Here is a 21,251-nt window from a genome sequence, read left to right as displayed (position 1 = left end):
CACGACATTTACTTTGAAAATGGTCTTTTTTGGCCTATAGAAAAGTAGCACTTCCTGAACTGAGGTCACTGTTGCATTTGTCAAGATGATAAACAAGGTGTTATGTTTTTGTTTCGGTTACATTTGGTTTTGTTCCCTCATGTGGCCTTTTTGTCGCCACCTGTTCTCGTCATACAGGTCCCTTGTGTTCAACCAATCAGCTCCCTCAAAGCTTTGTGTCTTGTCCAGGTGTTTCTCGTTGTCTCGTCACTTTGCTTGTATTTAGTTCCCTGCATTCTGTCAGTCTTCGTTGGATGTGTGTGTGTATCTGTGAGCTCCTGCCATGTTTTGTTTCTGTCATAGATGTTTGCTACTTTGTTTCCTTGTGATTTTTCAGGACATGGTTTGAGTATTTGAGTTAGTTTCTCCAGTGTACCCTGCAAGTGTTTTTTGTTGTTGTTGTTAATACATTTTGTTCAGTCCACCCTGTTCCTCCTGCTTTTTGGGGTCCTCCACCTACGTGACAAAACGTGACACACGGCAAATGGCAATGTCGGCCAAAACCTTCTTGTTCATCAGGCCAACAAAATTTTAGAAAATCCTTCCCATGTGCTACACTCCCAATTCGAGTGCCTGAACTCAGGAAGGAGGTTAGGACTCCTCTCTGCAAGTTAAACCAATATAAAAACGAATTCATATCGCAGGCTATCAGCTTAATTAACAAACAATTCGAGGGAGACAGACAGACAAGCAGGATGATGTGAAGGCAGTGTGGGGTGTGCATATACCTGTAATGTATTGTCCAATGTGTTTAGAGTATAGATTGTCCTTTACTGTTTGTATTGTCCACTGTATGTTGTGTGTTGAATGTGGTATGTGTTGCCCAATGCATGTAGCAGCACAAAGGGCCTGTCCTCCGAGACAAGTTTCTCCTACGGGAAACCAAATAAAAGTCAAATTCAATTCAAATTCTTCGTCTGTCTGTTGTTTGTCCAATAAAGATCCAATGGCAGTCATCGACATTTTAATGAGTAAACTGACCTGACGCAATGGAATCATTTGGGATCTGCGGCAGTTATATGTGAGCAACGTGTCTCCGTTTTGAACCTCATCACGTAAATTGCCTGAATACTGTCAGCATCTGGAGCAGTATTGGACATCACAATGCCCCATCATCCAAAACATGTTTGAACCTAACCTGGAAACATCTTTGTTCCTAAACTGATGGAACACAGCAGCGCTTTCAATTGCATTTTTGTGTGCGCCAAAATTGGGCCCAACAAGGGAGGCATTGAGGGATGAGCGAGTTAAAAAGTCTGCATACCAGTTTGGAATATGAATTGAGGCGGCGATGGCACAGGAGAAAATGCTATGTGGGGAATTTTCACAGTTATATAATGTGAGAGAAGAAAACCAGGCGCTTCTCATTTTGGTCACTTATCCCTCATTGTAAAGGTCTGTATATTTCATTGCTGGTGCAGCAGCTTGGGGGATACATTTCAAAGCAGCAAATAAAAATTGGCTAAACTTCCAAAATTAGCACTTCAAAGTCAAACATGATTTGAAGGGTTGGAAGCAGTGTGACTGTGAAAGTGTGTGTGTGCGTGTGTGTGTGTGTGTGTGTGTGTGTGTGTGTGTGTGTGCGCGTGTGTGCGCGTGTGTGTGTTTGTGCGTGTGTGGTAGAGCTGATGTACAGAGTTCAGCATTAGCCCTTAGAACCAATTTCTAGGCAAATTGGTTTCGTTTAATAATGAAATCACAGAGTAAGCACCCTCTTTCAGGGCAAGTTCATGCATCCGTTGCTGGTGTGATTTCCGTGTGACATGCATTGCCTGGCACTGGCTTGCTGTTTTTGGATTCACAATATGCATTCGCCATGTGCAGCCATGCTCGAAATGCATCTTGTTTACCTGTAAGGAAGTCAGAGGAATAGGAGCCACTTCCTTCTTTTTGTTCCTTGACAAAACAATGTCAGCAGCAATTCACAATGTCGCTCGATATTTTCCTCGCAGTTGTGTGGTAAAATCGGTGCTAATCAGAGCCACGTGCAAATAATTGCCCTCCACACGTGCTTACACATTACTCAATCAGGCCTGTTAGGAACATCTGTTGGTGTGAACGTCACCACTTTGTTCTAAAAAAGGCAGCGTTACCGAAACTCAATGTGCAAATCGACACCCAAGTCTGAAGTAAGAATATGCATTCCATTTTACTACCAAGGGTTTTACTTTGACCAACTGAGAATACGCTATATAGTGCGTCTGCAAACCTAGCATATATACGGTATACTCACCGCCTGCCCAATGGCTGGATATGTGTGTCCCTGTTACATGACAACGAATTATTAGGAACCTCGACATTGTATCATATTATTGGGTGGAAAAAAAAAAAGTATCAGCGCCAACGGACTTTTCGAGGGCCTCTTAGTTGAGGTGCCGATCACAAACAGGGCAGATATGAGTTTGATATTTTTGTATTTGATCCCGTGTGCCACGTAATTTGCGTTGCTTGGAAATCTGGTCAACTCTCACTCAGTTTGCAACGTCTCCTAAGCATTCAGATATGCGCACGGTATCCTGATGAAATGACTTGTATTGGATTGAAAGTGAAGTAACGAAAACACATGCTCCTTCAAAGCAACCTGTAGATGAATCGTATACACATCACTGGCAAGGATCAGCATAACTTCCGGATCCACTAATTAATTTCACATTTAAAATGTGACATCATTTCCAAATGGGTTCACATGTCCCAGAAAACCTCCACAAGTGTGCAAGTATGGGATGTAAGAAATTGACTGTAGCAACGGGAGAATATGTCCCTTGAATGAGTGTGCATGGCTCCCTTCTATCAAGGAATCTGATTCCGAAAGCTTCTGCTCTTTGACGGAGGTCTCATATATTGCATACGGCAAAATAATTCTGCTGGTGAAGTAATCCCCCTTTAAAAAAAACACTTGCGTGGAAATTAAGCCTCAGCTAAGTGGACCATTCCAAAATATATCACATATTGCATGAGGATGTGCAGTGAAGAGAAGCAAATTGGACTGCCATGTTTCAGCAGGGCGGTTGTGACAGATCAACGCTATGACCGAGCTTAGCTGTTAGCTTCACAGTTGTAAAAGAAAAAAAAACCCAACCAAACAAAAAATGCTGCATGAATGGAATGCTTTAATTCTTGTCGACACCTCAGTGAACTCTTTCTGCTGCAAAAAAAAAACAAACAACCAAAACAGGATAACTCATCCGTCATTGTCATATTTGGTTTTGCTACTTTACTATGTTGTCATCTTTCCTTTGCTGATTCAAGGCTAATAAAATCAACTGATTTATGAATTAATCACTCAATCAATAAAAGAACTCTTGGAACCATATGGGCAGCTCGATGGAGCAGTGGTTAGAACTGTTGCAGGCTTGAATCAATCTTCCTATGCAGATGTAAATGCTGAATAGCTGCTTCCGGACTCAGACTCAGTTTCTTCTTCAGCATTAGTTGAAGATGCCGAAGGTTTGGGGTCACTTTCAACTCAAAAACAACAAAAACAAGTTTTAAATTATAGGAGCAAAGCGTAACTCCGGTTGCTTGGAGACGAGAACGCATACGCGCGCCTGTGAGACACCGGCCGGCCAGCACATGCTACTGTCGGCAAGGTTTTCTTGCGTTTTCTTTCTACTCATTATCTCAGGTAATAGAACTGACTATTGCTACTTAGAACACACTCTATGTTGTTTGTAGTCCCCACAACGCAATATATTCATTTTGCAAACGACGCCTCTCACAAACTGCAGTTTACGTTCTGGTGCTTTTTTAAGTAAAAAAGCCTCGTCCCAGTACGTCCAATGACTACTGTACGGGACTAAAATATCTCCCACTAAATCATTGTGCCCTGTTAAACTTGTCTCTCCAACTAACTTAGCTTAGTGGCCTGATTTTTGTGAGAAATATGACCAGAACAAAATTAAATAAAGAGCAGGCCAGCGTGACAGTCGTGGCTGGATCCTTATTAAGAAAGATTAAGAAAAGTATGTTATTTACCTTGGAGTATAGTGGTAGTACACCTTAGGGAAACTCAAGTGGTATTTGTACAAGTTTGCTTTCTTGAAAAGATTCCTTCATGCAGCCCGGTGGTCCAATGGTTAGTGCGTCGACCTCACAGTGCAGAGGTACCGGGTTCAATTCCAGCTCCGGCATCCCTGTGTGGAGTTTGCACCTTCTCCCTGGGCCTGCGTGGGTTTTCTCCGGGTACTCCCGTTTCCTCCCACATTCCAAAAACATGAATGGCAGGCTGAATGAGCACTCTAAATTTTCCCTAGGTGTGGGTGTGAGCGTGCATGGATGTTTGTCTCTGTGTGCCCTGCGATTGGCTGGCAACACGTTCAGGGTGTCCCCCGCCTATTGCCCGGAGACGGCTGGGATAGGCTCCAGCACCCCTCGCGACCCTTGTGAGAATTGAACGGATCAGAAAATGGATGGATTCATGGAGATTCCTTCGTGACAGCCCAACACGTATCACACATGCAGCAAAGAGAACAAAAATAATTGAAAAACAACAACAAAAACTTACATACAATTACTAACGATGAGTTCGCCTTGTTGATGGCCCCAAAGGCACATAACGTCTCCCTCTAATTGTGGGCGCATCCATTCGGAGTGCACACCACTGACATCTGGTCCCCATGTCACAAGGAATGTCTGTCAAGAGAGATTAAACGTCACATGAATCGAGGCCGATAATGAGCACCAGGGATGGGCTCTTTTTTTTTTTTTTTTTTTTTAACACCCCCTTGTGTGCAACATATGACACAGGCTCAGCTCATTAAGCAGCTGCCATAATGCAATCATCGGGAGCACAGAGGAGTTTGGTTTTCAAACAAACTTTGAAAGTACAACATTTAATGCTTCAGAACGTGCGCACCACAGCAAGCAATATATTTCACACACCTCTGCATGAGTTCCACTTGCAAAGTACACATCCTTTCATTCTTATATATGTTCATTTTATGTGTTTCTGTGAGGGCAACATGTGAGAACATGAATTTATCTAACAGATTTGTTATCATAATGGGAAGAACAGCGGTAACCTGAGCATCACGGTGCCTGCATAAGCTTTGTCTGCATACACAAACCCCAGCAGCGATGCACTCAAAAAAATAGTGGTCATACTGAGCTGAAAATGCCACAAAAACATTATTTTTGCCATAATGTCACATCTTCAAAGGAGCATTGCGGCCACACTGAAATTTTTTTTTTTGCCATGTTACAAGACAAAAGTCAGAAGATTACACGAAATAGTCATATATTTTTTGAGGATAAAAAGGCATAATCTTCATACTTTTTAATTCAGAAGAAACGTTGAAATTTTAAAATCAAAATGAACATTTGCCAGCATTAAGACGATCTTGTGAAGTTTTAGTTCCCAAAGTTTGCTTTTCACAAATGAGCTACACATCAAACAGGTACTTAAGATTCGTAGCTCATTAATATGAGGCAAGCGTCTACTGTCACATCTGACAGTAGTCGCTCAATCTGGAAATTTTAACAGGAACTATTTCACACAAAAACTCATCTTTTTATCTTTTTTTTTGTTTTTAATATTAAGACTTTATTCTTGAAACCGGAGTACCCGGAGAAAACCCACGTAGGCACGGGGAGAACATGCAAACTCCACACAGGAAGGTTCTAGCCGCAATCGAACCCTGCATCTCTACCATGTGAGGCCGACGTGCTAACCAGTCGACCCCCAGGCCGCCAGCTTTACATTTTTCTCAAAATTGTAACTTTTTTGTCAGCGTGGCCCATTTGCTCCTTGTTCTTTTGAATGATTTTTTTTCAAATTAAAAAAAGTGCATGTATAAAAGGTTACATCCATGTAAGAGTGTAAATTCATTGCTCGAAACAGAATCGCGCTGTTTCCTCATTAATTCCCTCCCACCCCCAAGAAAATGTGCAATCAGCCTCATTGCGTGGCTCCTGATTGTTTTCCCCCTGTAAATCAATCCACAAATTGCAATTAAAATGTTCTCTTATGTGGTATAATGAACGCCTTCCTAATCCTTTACTTAAACACCTGCTGGTGGGGCTGAATTTTTAATGCATTTCTAATTCCTGCTCTTTACACCTTTGATTTACGTGTGAGCAAATTATATTGCTGTTTTGAGGCGTGCTGGTAGAAAAGTCCTACTTGGGTTGATGTGAAGTTTGCCAACTAGTGTCTTTAAAATGAAAGAAAGATCATAACAATAATCAGAATATTTTAGAAATACTGAATTGTTGTGTCTCTTCACACCTAAATTGTGACACGTAAATCTCAGCTTTCTTCAGGCAGTAGGCGGTGTACACTTGGAACCGGAACACACACACACACACACACACACACACACACACACACACACACACACACACAGCGGGCCATAATACTTCAGACCTCCGCAGTTAAGGAGTTTAGCTGAACTCGACCTTTTTTCCTCCGTCTAATGCATTTCCTCTTGTATATTTTTTTCTCCCCCCCCAGGCTGATTCATCTTCATTATTAGGCGGCAATTAGGAATGCATGAATCACTGAGAGCAGCTCAGTGACACGTTTCACCACAACAACACCGATTGGAGAAGCATTCTTTTATTCCGAATAAAATATGACTTCATTTTCAACAGTTTATCGAATTCCATCAGAGTTCTGTAAAATGTAACAAAACACATTTTGTTGCATCATGATTGCAAGAAAGACTTCAAATATAATTTCTCTTGCAAGGCCTTTTTACACCATTGCCGTTTTGGAGACACGATTACATTTCAATCAAGTGATGGGCTCCCTCTCCAACAACTTTGGTTTTGGTACAAGAGGAAAAAAAAAAAAAAACCTCACTATGAACATTTAAGAATCTTTAATTCACACTAGTAATAAAATTGCATTACATTTCATAAAATAAATGTTCCAGTTTATATATACAGAGAAAACAGACTGTACATACCCTCCAATTAACCATTTCTAAAAGAAAACAAACCGGGAACCGGTTTCACAAAACATACAAGCAATGTCGTGCTCAGCTAAGCAGGCACAACTGTACATCAACATTTGTAACTGCTCAGTGTTGGGGTGAGGGAGGGGCAAAAAGTTGAACATTTACAATAGAGTCCTCAGGAACTAATAAAGGGGTCTTAAAAAGTATTGCAGGCAAGCAGACAGACGCTTGTCTTTTTCCAAGTGCAGCAGAACATCCATGGTGTTGTGGAACTCGTGGAGCTGATTGTCGCTGCCACGGTACAAAGCTCCCCACTATTGGACCTGCGACTCGAAGCTCCCGTTCAGCTGACCCTCCTCATAGTCCATTTGACACAAAATCATGTTGTTTTTAAGGAAAAACTTGTCGCCCACGCAAAACCTGTCGAAAGAGATAAATGCCAGATGATTAGTGACTAGGACGTGACTAAGTGATGCGTCTGTGTGTCGAAATGTTCCCTTCCCAAAAAAAAAAAAAAATTATCTTTGAATAATTGTGGCTGGCTTGGAATGAGATAATTTCATCATCATACCAAAAGTGAAAAATCGGCCAACCCGCCTCCCTCCACTCCTCAAATGCAAACCTCCAAGCACAAAACCAGGGGGTACCGAGCCTTATCTGTCTCCCCTCCTGCCCTTTAAAACTCGCTACCTCAACACATCCGCAAGTGTGCTGACCTCCCATCCTTCAAATCATTTCTCAAAACTCACCTGTTTTCCGCAACCATATTCGCGACTCATTTCTTGCTTTGTTTTTTTCTTGACATTTGTTTGTTTAAAAACTTGTGTCTATTAAGCTTTAAACTGAACCGTTTCTCTTAATTCTTGTTGTAAAGTGTCTTTGAGTACTATGAAAAGAGCTTTCAAATAAAATGTATTATTATAATCATTATTAGCAACCTAACAGGAATTTAATATTGGCGGACCAGAGGCCAGAAACTCATCTGAAGTTCATCTTGCAAGTCCTAAGTGGGACTTCTGCCCCTACGCAGAAGTGGGAATCTTGGAATCTCTTAACAGACGTTGTGTTTGCCTGGTTTATGCAAAATCTGGATGGCTGTTGGATATTGTTATATAGCTTATACTGTTTGACAAACTTGATATTTCAGTGGTTCTCAGTCTTACCAAAATAATGATCACCATTAAAACTTCAAAACAACTGAATTGCATTTAGCACACTTGCCGTATTTTTTGCACTATAAGGCGATTCGGAGTATAAGGCGCACCTTCAACGAATGGCCTATTTCAAAACTGTTTTCACATATAGGGTGCGCCGCATTATAAGGCGCATAGAATACAAGAGACAATAGTGGCTGCATCCACTCGATGGAGCTTCACTAAAGGGAATACAAAACAGCTTTATTTACTGCTTATAGAGCTTTCACAACCGCTTCAATTGTAACAAAGTGCTTTCCAGAAAATTTAAAACACTCCATCCAAGAAATCATAATATTGATCCATAAATAAGGCGCACCAGATTATAAGGCGCACTGTCGGCTTTTGAGAAAATTTGATATTTTTAGGTGCGCCTCATAGTCCAGAAAATACGGTACTGTATTGTTGGATAAAAAAAAAAAAAACAAAACAAAACGTTCAAACCACTGAAACTTTCTCAAGTGTTGGAAGATTTAATTCAGTGATTCTTTCCTACAGCACTTTGAGAAATCTGCCTTATATGACAACTAGACTGGAACTAGTTCATGGTACAAACATTCACATGATTCATTAATGCTGTGAAAGACCAGAGTGTCATTAATTGAATTAACTTTGTAACTCAGGGTGCCAGATTCACAAGAATTTAACTGTACATGACAAGAACTGACACCACCTTAATGATTACACCATGTCTGAACAGAATAACACATTAAAAAGCCTTGCCAACAGGCAAGGGTGATAATTGTGACTAGAGCTAAGCATGCTGGGAAATGCCTCCTACTTTGATTCCCTCACACGTCACTGTATTGCTCTTAATGACGTGATGTGAAGCGCCGATGACGCTGATGAAACTACAAATCCCATAATCCCACATCTGTTACATATTTGGTCACACGTATCCGCGTTAGCGGTTGTTCTCCATGATGGAAATGAAGAAAACATCCCATCGGTTTCCGTGATAAATGGCCATCCTGACAAACAACAAACGTTCCCCCAAATATAAATACTGTAAACACGTTGCCAAGAAAAGTATCCAGCTCTGACAAAATGGCATCAAAGCAAATTAGAATTAGAACTTTCAATGAAAAGCACATGAATGGTAATACCTGGAATGTTATTTTGACAAGTATTTTTATGAATAGCAACATATTTTAATGTATTTTAAGTTTAAGATTTATTTTGAAATATAAACATTTAATTTTCGTATGTCCCAAAAAATGTATAAATATATAATCCTGATAGGCCCACAACCTAAAGTATGCTTTGGCTCGTGATATCTCCAATGCCAACCTGAATCCCCTACCAAGTCAAATTCAAACTGGTATCAGCAATACGAATTCACTTATAATATGCCTAGTTATTATATATACATATATAGAGCTTGTTATGATGTGAGTTGAGTCACCTGCCCCTACAGAGTACTTATATCTCACGTTTGCGCGTGCCAGTCAAAGCAAAAAGTCAGCCGAATTCCAGCTCGTATCTTGAAAAACTCCTAAATCGTATCTCAAGGCACCGCCGTATCTGTTTATGTGACTTCATTAGGTCAAGAAGAGCAAAACTATAGCGGAACACCGGTTGGCTTTGGTTACGTGCCATGCTGTTGAGACTGTCATTACTGTGCCAGGTGACACTGTATTTTCCAAGTGAGAGGAGAGAGAGAGAGAGTACGGTCATAATTCCCTTACAGCAGGTGTTCACTATGGTAACTGAATGTGGCCCGCACAAGGTTAATGGGTTTGTGCTGTGCGGAAGAACAGGGTCACAGCACCCCTGACAAGCATGCAAAGGACATTCTGCTCCCAGACTGGCGCCATTACCAACAGTATTCTAATGGGGGAAAAAGCAGTATTAGGATATGTCATATTCTTTGTAAAGGCTTTGTGTTCACCCCAATTTGATTCTTGTTTCCCGACTAAGAAAAGAGCCTTTCACACCTGGGCCCGTGCAGGCAGCGACAACGGCTGCCTCTGAAGAGTTAATGTTGCTGCGCCCTTGCAATTAGATTCACAGATCGAGCTGCAAACTGCTGCCAGTGTGTGACAAGAAAAATAATTAGCAGACCATTACAAACACAATGCGGTAACCTTTATTTTTACAACAGAATTTCACTCTGGCTTCTGCCGGTGCGGCCTGCGCGCTCGTCAAACCAGACAGTCAACTGGGTTGCGCATGAAGGGAGAAGCTATTTCTGCATCTTCTGAGGTTGAAAAGCGATCAGCCGTCTTAAAGCTTTTTCTTTTTTTTTAATGCCTATTGCTTACCTCTGGTTACAAAGCTGACAGGCAAAACAGTCCAAATGGTAAACATTATCTCTGGCTCTCATCACCATCTCAAAGGCTGGGATCAGTTTACTGCAGGCTGCGCAGTTTCCCGTCGTACCAAAGAGCCTGCAAGACAGAGAGCACAGACACAGATTAACCTAGCTTCCCTTTACCTTGATGAAATATAAGAGCAGAGAAAATATGCTGACAGCGAGCGTGACAAAAAGAGAACTTGGAAAGATGTGGGGGGGGGGGGATGAATGGCAATATGCTGCATGAAATCCACAAATCTTTCCTGGCGCCTGCTCGGTGTTGGAGTTAATGAGAGAAACAAACATAGATCTTAATTCTCGCCTAATGATCTAATTAAAATGATCACATGGCTTTAATCGCCTTCAAAGCATACAGTATATCCCTTGCACAATGCATAAACAACAAAAACAAGTCTGAGGTAAATCATTTGGGCTGCTCAAATTGTTTTCCTTCTCCCAAATGAAAAAGAACTAATGTGTCGATCTGCAAAGCAAAGCCAGCTGGGTTTTGCGCAAATGTCTTTGTTGTATAATGAAGCTGCGAGTTCAAACATTTTTTTTTTTTTTTTACATGAATGGACACCCTTTTCTCACTTTTTATTTTTTTTCTCAGCCATAAACATGTTCTCTTTTTACACGGATTACTCCAAAAAAGGAGCAGATTCTGATTACAGTGCTTCTGACTTCAAGAATGTTCCTTTTGATAATCTTGTTTTCACATGACCAAATGGAACCAACCGCATGCACATGATGTCCCTTTTGTCATACGTTTCGCCCTCAAATATCCAAGTTCATTAAAACTCGCTGTATGTATTGCTTTGCTGCAAAATGATGCAAAAATGGTGAATTAAAAAAAACCCCAGTGTGTTCTTAATGCTTTTTCTTTGCTGTTAAGAAATTATAGTTTTATTCTTTTTAGTGTCTTAATCTGGTTATTACTGCAATTAGCTTACAAGCCACTTAAGTGACATTGACATTTTTTAAAATTTCATTAATGAATTTACTGCAAACCATTTTCACAGCACAGGGGTTTTAAAACACGATCTGAGTTTAAAAACACTTTTTTTGTCAGTTTTGTCATGTGTCCTTTTTCACATTGTGATTACTTGGTTTTTCGTCTCGACCTGTTCTCGTCAGCCCCGTTCCTGGTGTCAACCAATCAGGTCAATACCAAGCCACTTGAGTCCAGGTGTGCCTCATCTTTGTCACTTTTCTTGGATTTAATTTCTTGGTTTCCTTTCAGTCTTCATCAGGCCATTGTGTCTACTTTTTTATTTTATTTTAGAAGTTTAGTATTTTGATAATTGCATTAAAGTAAAATATTTTCTAGCTTCTCCATTTTTTATTAATCAGCGGTAGGACATGGGTAGGTTTCACCAGAAAACCCCGTTTCTGACCCAAAAAGCACAAGCTTTTTGTGAAAAGAAATATGTCAAGTGGAAGAGTGACTTTGATGCGCATAGTTTTTGATATTGTGATGCTTCAAATTATAAAACAAAAACAAGACTAAGAAAGTGCTTTCTATGGCAGAAAGTTTTATATAAAATGAGGAAACACAGCATGACGTCAGTGGCCTTTTTTCACATGGGGTTCGTCATTCATGTCATGTCATAAACTGGAATGTTATTTCACCATTGCGACACACATTTTCAACTGCCTACTGTGTCCGTATATACCATACATATACATGCTCAGTTCGAATGCAGGGTGCATAAACCTGTTTGACTACCGTTGTGTTGGCATTTCTCTCCCTCATAATCGATGTGAGATGCCCAGATTCAAACTTTAATCTACAGTCTACTCAATAGATACATTAATCTCAACTCCAAAGTTATGCAACACCCCCATCTACAGGGATCTGTTAGCCATTACAGTTCTTTCACAGACGTCAGTAGCACGAGACGTTTGGATTCCAACTGACGAATACCAACGTCCGCGTCAGTGAATGAGTTAAGTGTCTGCGTCATCTATTGAATTGATCTCAATGGTACAATGGTAGGCAATCAGCTCCAAGCATGCCCTGTTGGCCTTCACCTGTTCGACAAGTGTTTTTAGTGCTGCTCTTCAGTGTTGTTCATGCAGCAATATTGCTGTCATTTTCTTTTTACAGATGTGAATATGCTCTTTGTGCCTCAATCTTTTTGCTTCAAACATGCCCAAAATTAAAGTAATTGAGTGGAACAAGACCCTTTTCCTATATGCATTGCAGCTATCATGGGCCAAGCAAGATATAGAGAAGGCTATTTTAATGCTAAAAAGAAATAAGGCCACACATACTTTTCACTTGTCTGTCTGTATTCATGTTCAACCCTTTTAGGGACAGCGCTCACCACAGTGGACAGCCTATTTTTTATCAGGTTACAGGGTGCATGAACGGGTTCATGTGGAGTTTTATAAGTACTGATAGATTTATATAATCAATCGTCAAAATGACTGCTTTATAGCTTTTCAGGAGGCAATATTTAATCCACATAAAAGTATTCTCCCTAATTTTGTAGGGCCCACATTGAGGAGTCACAGTGTTAATGTTTTCCTTGTCTATGTTGCTCTCATTCCGCTGCGATCACCTTGTTAAAGCAAACATCCGGTCGGCAGCCTCGCTTCTAATTAGAGGCCACTGGCCCAGAGGAGTTGCAGGGAAGAAACAGGAGAGTGAAAGCGCTGTTATGTTCACCCAGAGGGATTCATAGGGTGTAAAGCAGAAATAGTGTGACAACAACTTGGTGTTACAGTCAATGGTTTACTATGCGGTGTACATGTGCGATCAACAGGAGATTCGAGATGGTTTTTTCCACTTCCTGTTTGCGACATTTTGGACACATGAGTGTAGATGTAGGAAGACACAATTAGAAGTATAGTGTACAGCGTTACGTTGAAGAGCATGCTGTGCCGCAACGTGCTGGGCAACTTGGAGCTTTACTGGATGCAGCATAATTAAGAGAAGAAGCAGAGAAGGTCCCCTACTAAGCAGAGAGTGTACATGACTATGAGTTTGGTTGAACATTTTGGCTTTGAAATCCACGATGTTGAATTCTCTTTTGTTGTGTGTGTGATGTGACTGAGTAGGTGTTTGAAAGTTTAGAATTACCTTTGCCTTCACGCTCATTTCTGTGAACCATTTAAGGTGTTCGACATTGTGTTGGAGCATTAAGCTAACAGACTTACGTTAATATGTAGTTTGGTTGAACATTTTTGTGTTTGGAGTATACATTTCATTCACTTTTGTTGTATGTGTCAGTTTTCATGATACTTTAACTCAACTTAAGAATCAAAACTCAAAACACTTACATCATCTGTCATCTTTCCCCACTGACATAAATGGAAATGCCATCCTTGTGCTTCATGTGGTGCACGTTGGACAAAGAAGAGTTTTTAGACTGTTTTGGTAAACTTGCAATGGTAGTATTTGTTTTGCACAGAGGATCAAGTGTATATGCCTGGAAGTATTGTTAGATTGTCTTTCGAAATGCGTTGCTTTTTGTCCAAATACTGTTGCTTCAAGGGTTATAACGCCATCACTATCAATGCTATTTCTTAGCCCATCTATGGCAACTTTTTGTATTGTGTGTTACTAATGGGCATTGTGTATGCAAAGTTGCGTTGTTTTAAATGTGCAACGGGTAATTCTCTTTGCTTTATGTTTTGTATTAAAGGAAACTCCAGCTGGTGGTGGCAATGAACAGCTTGAAGCCTTTTTTAGTCACTGTCTGCTCAGCTTCTGCTGCTTGTTGTGAGTTGAGTTTGCTGCCATCATCTCGCACATACATCTAATTTTTTTTTTTTTTTTTGCTCACAAGTCGATGCCAAAAATATATATATATTTTTTCTTATCTTGAAAACTGCACAAGTCAGGACACTTCCAAGTCCAGGCACCAGTGTTAACAACTTGAAGCAAGCACACTGCACCTCTTATTTGCAGATCTTTTTCTGAATAAGAGAGAGAACTAAGAAATATTTGTAAAAAGTACAACTTATATAACATTACAAACACAAATAACAAATAGTTTAAACTTGTGTTCTAATAATCCTAAGAGTTCCGTGTATCGGAACATGACTGGTGGGTAAAGAGAGTCAGAGTTTCAATCATGTCCCAGTTTAATCTGATCTTGCATGAATATAGCAGTTTGGGGTGTGGCCATGATGGTCAGATGGGGAAATAAAACCATTTGAAGGAACCCATTTGTATTTCTGATTTGGTTTAGCTCAGTCGACTGTGTACTCTCGAATAACCCCAAGTTACAGAATGCTCGGTAAACAAAAAAAAGGGATAAAAAAAAATACAGTCACCTTATTTAAATAGCTGTGCAGTGAAATACACATGCAGTTCAATGATGGCACGGGCCATAAGCATGCCATGTCCCGCTGAATAACCTGACTGGTTTTAAATGATGAAGGATCTACTTCATTCTCGCTAAGCTGATCTGCTTCTCAATTTTATTTGCTCCATGGCAGGCAAATACTGTGCGCCCATTTTGTTCTCTCGACACCAACAAATTGAGAGGCAAAATATATGAAATTGTGCTGATCTGACAGTGCGCGCCGTATTTCCACCAGTAAATGATGAGTCCGGGTTATAACATCAGCAGAGGTTCACGGTCCAATCGGGCTTTTTTTCCCTGCTAAGAGGAGATAAGAGCTGAAGAGATACATTCAAACACATTTACATTCGGGTGAAGCTAAAAAGCTTCTGGAGTTGAACTGAAAAAAAAAAAAAACACTTCTGCTCTCTTGAGTGGAGCCTGATGGGAAGCAACAGTACACCGTAACAACATTGCGCAATGCACAACAGCATGTCAAACATCAGGCTCCAAGGTGTGGATGTTAGCTGGGACACAGATTGACAATAAATAAGAATTGATCTTTAAAATGGCTAAATGAACAAATCTTTATCTTATGAATGCATGCGTATTACTCTGATTAAAAATCCATGGATGACAAATGAAGATTTCGCTTGTCAAAGCGATTCTTAACGTGCCGAGTGCAATGACGAAAGGACTTGCATCGTGTTCTTACAAATCTAGTGTGAAATCATGCCAATGATTTAGTGTTTATGATCATAATTATTTTCAACCAGATACAAAAGGAGTAGCTCAGCCTGGTCAAATACTGTCATTCTTCAAATTTGTAAAATACTATACAGTACATCATATCGCAACTGAACACCACCGTGTGTGTGTGTGTGTGTGTGTGTGTTCATCATATATAAATAACGTGTTGAGCCTTAATTGTAAAAGTGAACACGCAGGTGTCATTTAATCCCTCTTCTTATATGGACAGAATGAATCAGTGGTCTCCAAAGGGAAGTTCCTCATTCTACCTAATGTGCGTGATGCCATGTAAAGTATATCTAATTACATTCCAGGTCATCTGAATTTGTCAATCAATCGTCTGCGCTATATTGAGGTTTGAAGCATAAAAAGCTCATTAAAACTAAACACTTCTGGGATTCATTTATTTGGATTGACCTGAACAGATGTGACAGTGAAATTGCTTCTTTCAGTTTGTCACTGACAGTGCACTCACTCGATGTAATATTAGACACAACTACACAATTAAATGAACCTCATATAAAAGAGAAGTCTTCGTTTACGCATTTGAAAAGGGTAAATTTAGTTTTAGAAACGCCATTGGGTGTACTGCAGCCCAGTTACACATCACTGGAAGCTATTAAGCATATTAATAAACATATTTTAACTGAACTTTGATCTAAATTGAGTATTATAATCATTGTAAAGGCTGAATTTGCTCTTGTACAGGATGTCATGAGATGATGCAGGTGTATCTAATGATGTCGCGGCATTTGTGACAAATACCACGTGGCACCTGACCTCTTGATCATTACAATGGTACTGTTATGAATGATAATACTCTACTTATTTTTTGTTCTTTACCATTCTGCATTACCTTTCAGTCGCTGCTTTTATGCTTCAGGAAACAAGTGTTTTAAGTTACATAGTAGTAATTAGTTACTTAGCGTATGGACTAAATGCAGAGGAAATAACATTTTATGTGGAATCAGAAAATCCCAGACTGTGTCACTTGCATGTTCTTAGGAATGACACTGGGGTTAAAGGTCATTCTGTCTTCTCCACAGATGTGGTCAGACAAAAGGCTTCACACCAGCAAAGGCAAAATCCAGCAGAATATAAAATACCACCATGTTGGTTTTAAAGCCGGGAGACTCAAATAATGACCTGGTAATCAACTGTAAAGTCCTCGAGTGTGGTGCCAGAAGGCTTTAACTTGTGTGCTGACGTTGGGTAGCACTAAGGAATCAGAGAAACTCTGCTCTCCCTCCTCTATTGTTAAACTTCAACGAGCCCTTAGCGAAAGGAGTGCCGCCTTTCGTTTCATCAGTGTGCTACTTTGCTCATGTCAAAAGCTTTCATCTCCCACAATGGCTCCGTACATTGCCTTCTTTTAAGACCGGACTGCATATTACGTGAAATGTTTCTGTGCGTACCGATTCTATTTTTAGACGGCTACGGTTAATGTGATGTCCAGGCTAACGTTTGCTATTTGTCGGTCTGTTTCACACTGCAGCACAAAGCCCATTCAAGTGAATGCAAAAAAAAAAAAATAATAATAATAATAATAATTACGTCATTACAGTGGGCCCCCACAAACTTAGATTTCAGCACCTGTGGATTCACCGATTCAGTTTTTTTTCCAAGACCTTTTTTGAGTTTTGGATTAATCATTTGTTTTTGTGTGTGTTTTTGGGGGGGAGGAACCAACCTCTATTTTTCCATGGAAAACACTAAATGGTGGTTCACCCATTTTTTTTCAAGAATTCTTCAGGTTCAAAAGATTTTTTTTTTTTTACTCTCTTCAGTGCATTTGGAATGGCCTTCAATTATTATTTTCGGTCCGGTATATATGCATTGTACACCATAGTAATATATTATTGAGTGTTTTTTTTTTCATGAAAATACACATTATAACATTTTTTGATTGGGCGGGGGTCTTGGTGGATGGGGTCAGTTGGATTAATGGAAAAGGGTGATCTGAGAAAGGAGTGATATAAGTTACAAGCGTGGTCCCGAAACAAATGAAACTAATATCTCAAGGCACCACTGTACTGTACTTTCGTATCGCTTTCAGGTACTTTCTTCAAGTCTACCATCAGGACATGACAGATTTGAAAAGATGGACACGCCCAGCTGGAGCTATCATCCCCATCAGCAGTTTGTGGATAAATTGTACTGTTCATTATCTTGGAAACATTTTCCTCTTTCAGTTAATTATGCTGCCCGTTTGATAAGTGGATGACTATTCGGGCCTCTCTTATATATGAAACAGGAGATTAAATTAATTCGGTGCAGATGATCAAATCACAACTAGATTGTCAAGCCTCGGGTGGAGTCAAATGATACAGAGCCCTTGACATAAATGAAACACCTAATTAATATGTTATTATCCTTTAGTGATAACGGTGGGGTCTAAAAAAAAAAAAAAAAAAAAAAGGTATTGTATTTGTGAACTTTCTGTAGTGCAATCATTTGGAGGGCAGTGGGGGACCGTGGCACAGATGTGTGTACGTGTGTGTTGAAGATTCGGGAACGCGTGAGTGCATTCAATAAGCTGCTAATGCCACTGAAGGACAATCACAGATGGAGCTCCTATAATAATTAATGGGAGCATGGCAGGGTTCCAAAGCCTGGGAAATAACCAAAGTGTGTTTGATCCACCCGCTTGTTTTAATGTAGTACAGAAGGCTAATTCAGTGCACGGATTTCGCTTCATTACTGCAGGTGAGGGATGCCTTCATCTTAGTTCACCGAAGAGGAAGCAAAGAGGAAGAGGGGAAGGAGATGGTCGACGTCAACACAATCGGCACGACACCCAAAGCGAGGTTTTTAATAGCAATTAGTCAAGCAGCTCTGGCCATTGTTGTTTCATTCTGAAGAGCAGGCACTCCTGACCAAAAGCGGAGCGTGAAACCCACTTTATTTTCAAAAATCCATAATTTGCTGTTAAGAATTCTTGATTTTCTTCAGCCGTCTCCCTTTTACACCCCATCTCTGACCTCAACATCTCGCCCGGGGTTAATGCGCGCAAAAGCGTTTCATATTTCCTCCAATGTGCCAGCAAGGCACTCACAGTGTCCTTTCAGCCGATATATTTTTACACGCGAAACTCTGCGCTTCATGATTTTTGCCTTCACTTGTTCATATTCCCATTTATTATTACTTCGTATGCACCGTCCGTCCCTTCTGGGGGCAACACGGGGGTATTAGCGGACGGAGCTCTCACTGGTTCTTTAAACCATTAACTAAGGGTGGGATCTAATGGATGGTAATGGTCTATCTTCGTGTAACATCACTCAGCGCCTCTGGAGTGGGCTGTGGGCTCCTTGTGGGTCCGGGGAAAATCTGAGATGCAAGAAGAATGTCACGAGGGTCTCTGAGTGAGCCATAGTGGATGTAAAAAGTCTACGCACCCCTGTCCAAATATGTTCTCCAAAAAAGAAGTCCAAGATGAATCATTTAAAAACTTTTTTCCACTATTAATGTGACCTATAACCTGTACAACGCAGCTGAATTTTTTAAAGAAGGGAAATAAAAGTACAATTATGTAATACAAGTACGCACACCCTCTTATACCTGGCGTGTGGTTATGCTCAGAAATCACATTCAAATTCGTGTTAAATTTGGAGTCGCGCACAACTGCCACCATGTTAAGTGTCTCTCGTTAACCCCTAATAAAGCTTTGCTGTTCTAGTAGGCTTTTTCTGACATGTTATTGTTTTCTAGAAGAAGCCTAAAGGATCTGTGCTAAATACTGCTATTTGGAACTGTTTGTCCAATGCCAAAGCATGATGCTGCCACTCCAATGATTCACTTTAAGGTCTGATATTTAGCAGGAATGGTTTCGTGCCAAAGATACCTTTTAGATTCTACCCAAAGAGTTCAACCTTTGTTTCGACTGATCAGTAAAACCTTTGCCAAGTGTTTGGGAGATTTTTGTGTGTGTGTTTTTTTTACATTATTTACCTTGGGTTGATTGCTCTACTATTAAATGATAATTATATTTTTTTTCTCTCTCTCCCCTGTGTCTTTGCTGTTTTAACGCTTGTCAGAATAGGCCGGCTCATTGAAGCGTATCATGATGAGTGATATTTTATTTGTCGTTCTTTGAAAATGTATCCACATGAAAATGACTAGCGGCACAAAAAAGTAGGTTGGAAAGTGGTTGACGGGTTTGCACACCTGCCTCACAGTACAGAGGTTTAAGGTTAGATTCCAGGCTCTGACCTTCCTGTCTGGAGTTTGCATGTATTCCCTGTGCCTGTGTGGGGTTTCTCTCTCTTTCTCTCTCTCTCTGTGTCTCTATATATAAAAAACAAAAAAAGAAATGGGCCATTTGAACAATGGTGTGTAGACTTTCTTTTACCATCTGTAGGTAGGAGGAAAGACTTGATGAAGGTATTCTAAACTAGAATATTTGTGGTGATTTGAAATGATGAGCGCAGTTGGAGCATGTTGCTCTAAATCAGAATAATGAACCAATTAAAACCTGTAGGAAGAAGGCTGAGCGTATCAATGAGGGATTGGACAGACGTGGGCGGAAGGGGAATTGGTGAATGGGGGAGGACTTTGCAGGGGAGGGGGTTTTAAGAAGGAGGGGGCGGGTAGCAAGGGCAGCGGCATCTCTAAGTCAGCCTCTGGGGGATTCCCTCACGGATAAGTGGTCCGATCTCATTGGGAATGTGACTTAACGCTCAGGAAATGGTCATGTTTAATTTAACTAGCAGATGGTAGGGGCATCTGAAGACCGTGTGTGTGTGTGTGTGTGTGTGTGTCGGGGGAGACAAAGACCCTGGTGAAGCAACAAGGCCACCTTGAGGTTTCGTTCAGCTCACTTGACATGACATTCGTTGCGCACTAGTTCATGTAAACAGAAAACAAAACAAGAAACAAAAGAACCCGGGAAAATGAATACCAAGACAGCTAACATTGATTTGAGTAGTCATCTGTTTGCTGCAATCATGTCAGCTACTGAAAGCCTTCTAAATGGCAGGTCTTTTGCTTACAAGGGCAAAGTATATGAATCTTACTGACAGCTACTAACAGCTTTCTTGAAAACATTGTGATTTTTCTACAGTGCACGCACACACACACACACGCCATGGTGACCCCATATTGCTTTGGTATTCTATTGGTGGAATAGACACGTTATGTTGTATTTTCTGTAGCACTAACACTGATGCAAGTTAGATGAACCTTTCGGTGGCAGAGACTCTTCACGATTTGCTTTTTAGCCATAGTTAAATATAACATTTTCTATACACTAAATCTTTTTGTGAAACATGATGCATACTATACACCAGGAAACATGTTTTTGCTGTGTAAACTCATTTGATACGAGATGGCGTTAATTTGGCCGATATACACTCCAGTGTATTCATCTACCAGTCAAATATCTAATTGCAACAAAACAAGTTGCTCACTGTGCTTTTGGTCGCGACTGGCCACATTGCTCAGCGTATGGACGGATTTACTGTTGAGAGTCGTGTTCTTGCAAAACCTTTGCGGTATGCGAAATAAAATAACACATTTTGTTGATAAAGCTACACTGGTGTTTGTCTACTTCATTTCTTTGCTTGGCTTCTTTCTTTAATTATATTTATCACTGGAGCTCATGCGCACATTACACATACTGCAACTGTAGAGGGCACAAGAGAGCATTAATGGACAATTGTCCATGGTTATTACACATCTTCTTTTTTTGGGCTTTGAAAATTTCATGTACACGGGGCTAGTGGTCAAATCAATAACGGAGAAATGAAAACAGTGTAATGTGCATGCCAGGCCACAAGTT

At 40.4% G+C, this 21,251-nt stretch overlaps 1 protein-coding gene across 2 annotated transcripts in view; it reads right to left on the bottom strand.

The window, feature by feature from the left end:
- Positions 1-6,579: 6,579 nt before the first annotated feature.
- lmo1 (LIM domain only 1) overlaps positions 6,580-21,251 on the bottom strand; it is a 33,920-nt gene continuing 19,248 nt past the window's right edge. For both annotated transcript variants that reach the window (XM_019886989.1, XM_019886990.1), the window contains 2 exons: positions 10,396-10,521; positions 6,580-7,358 (listed from right to left, as the gene is read on the bottom strand). In XM_019886989.1, the coding sequence (XP_019742548.1) occupies positions 7,253-7,358; positions 10,396-10,521 (232 nt within the window). In that variant the 3' untranslated portion in view covers positions 6,580-7,252. The remainder of the gene's footprint in view (positions 7,359-10,395; positions 10,522-21,251) is intronic.

Source organism: Hippocampus comes, unplaced genomic scaffold, assembly GCF_001891065.2.
Source record: "Hippocampus comes isolate QL1 unplaced genomic scaffold, H_comes_QL1_v1.1 scaffold261, whole genome shotgun sequence".
Lineage (NCBI taxonomy): Eukaryota > Metazoa > Chordata > Actinopteri > Syngnathiformes > Syngnathidae > Hippocampus > Hippocampus comes.
Note: the sequence above shows the minus strand (reverse complement) of the source record. Positions and strands in the feature narration are given on the sequence as shown.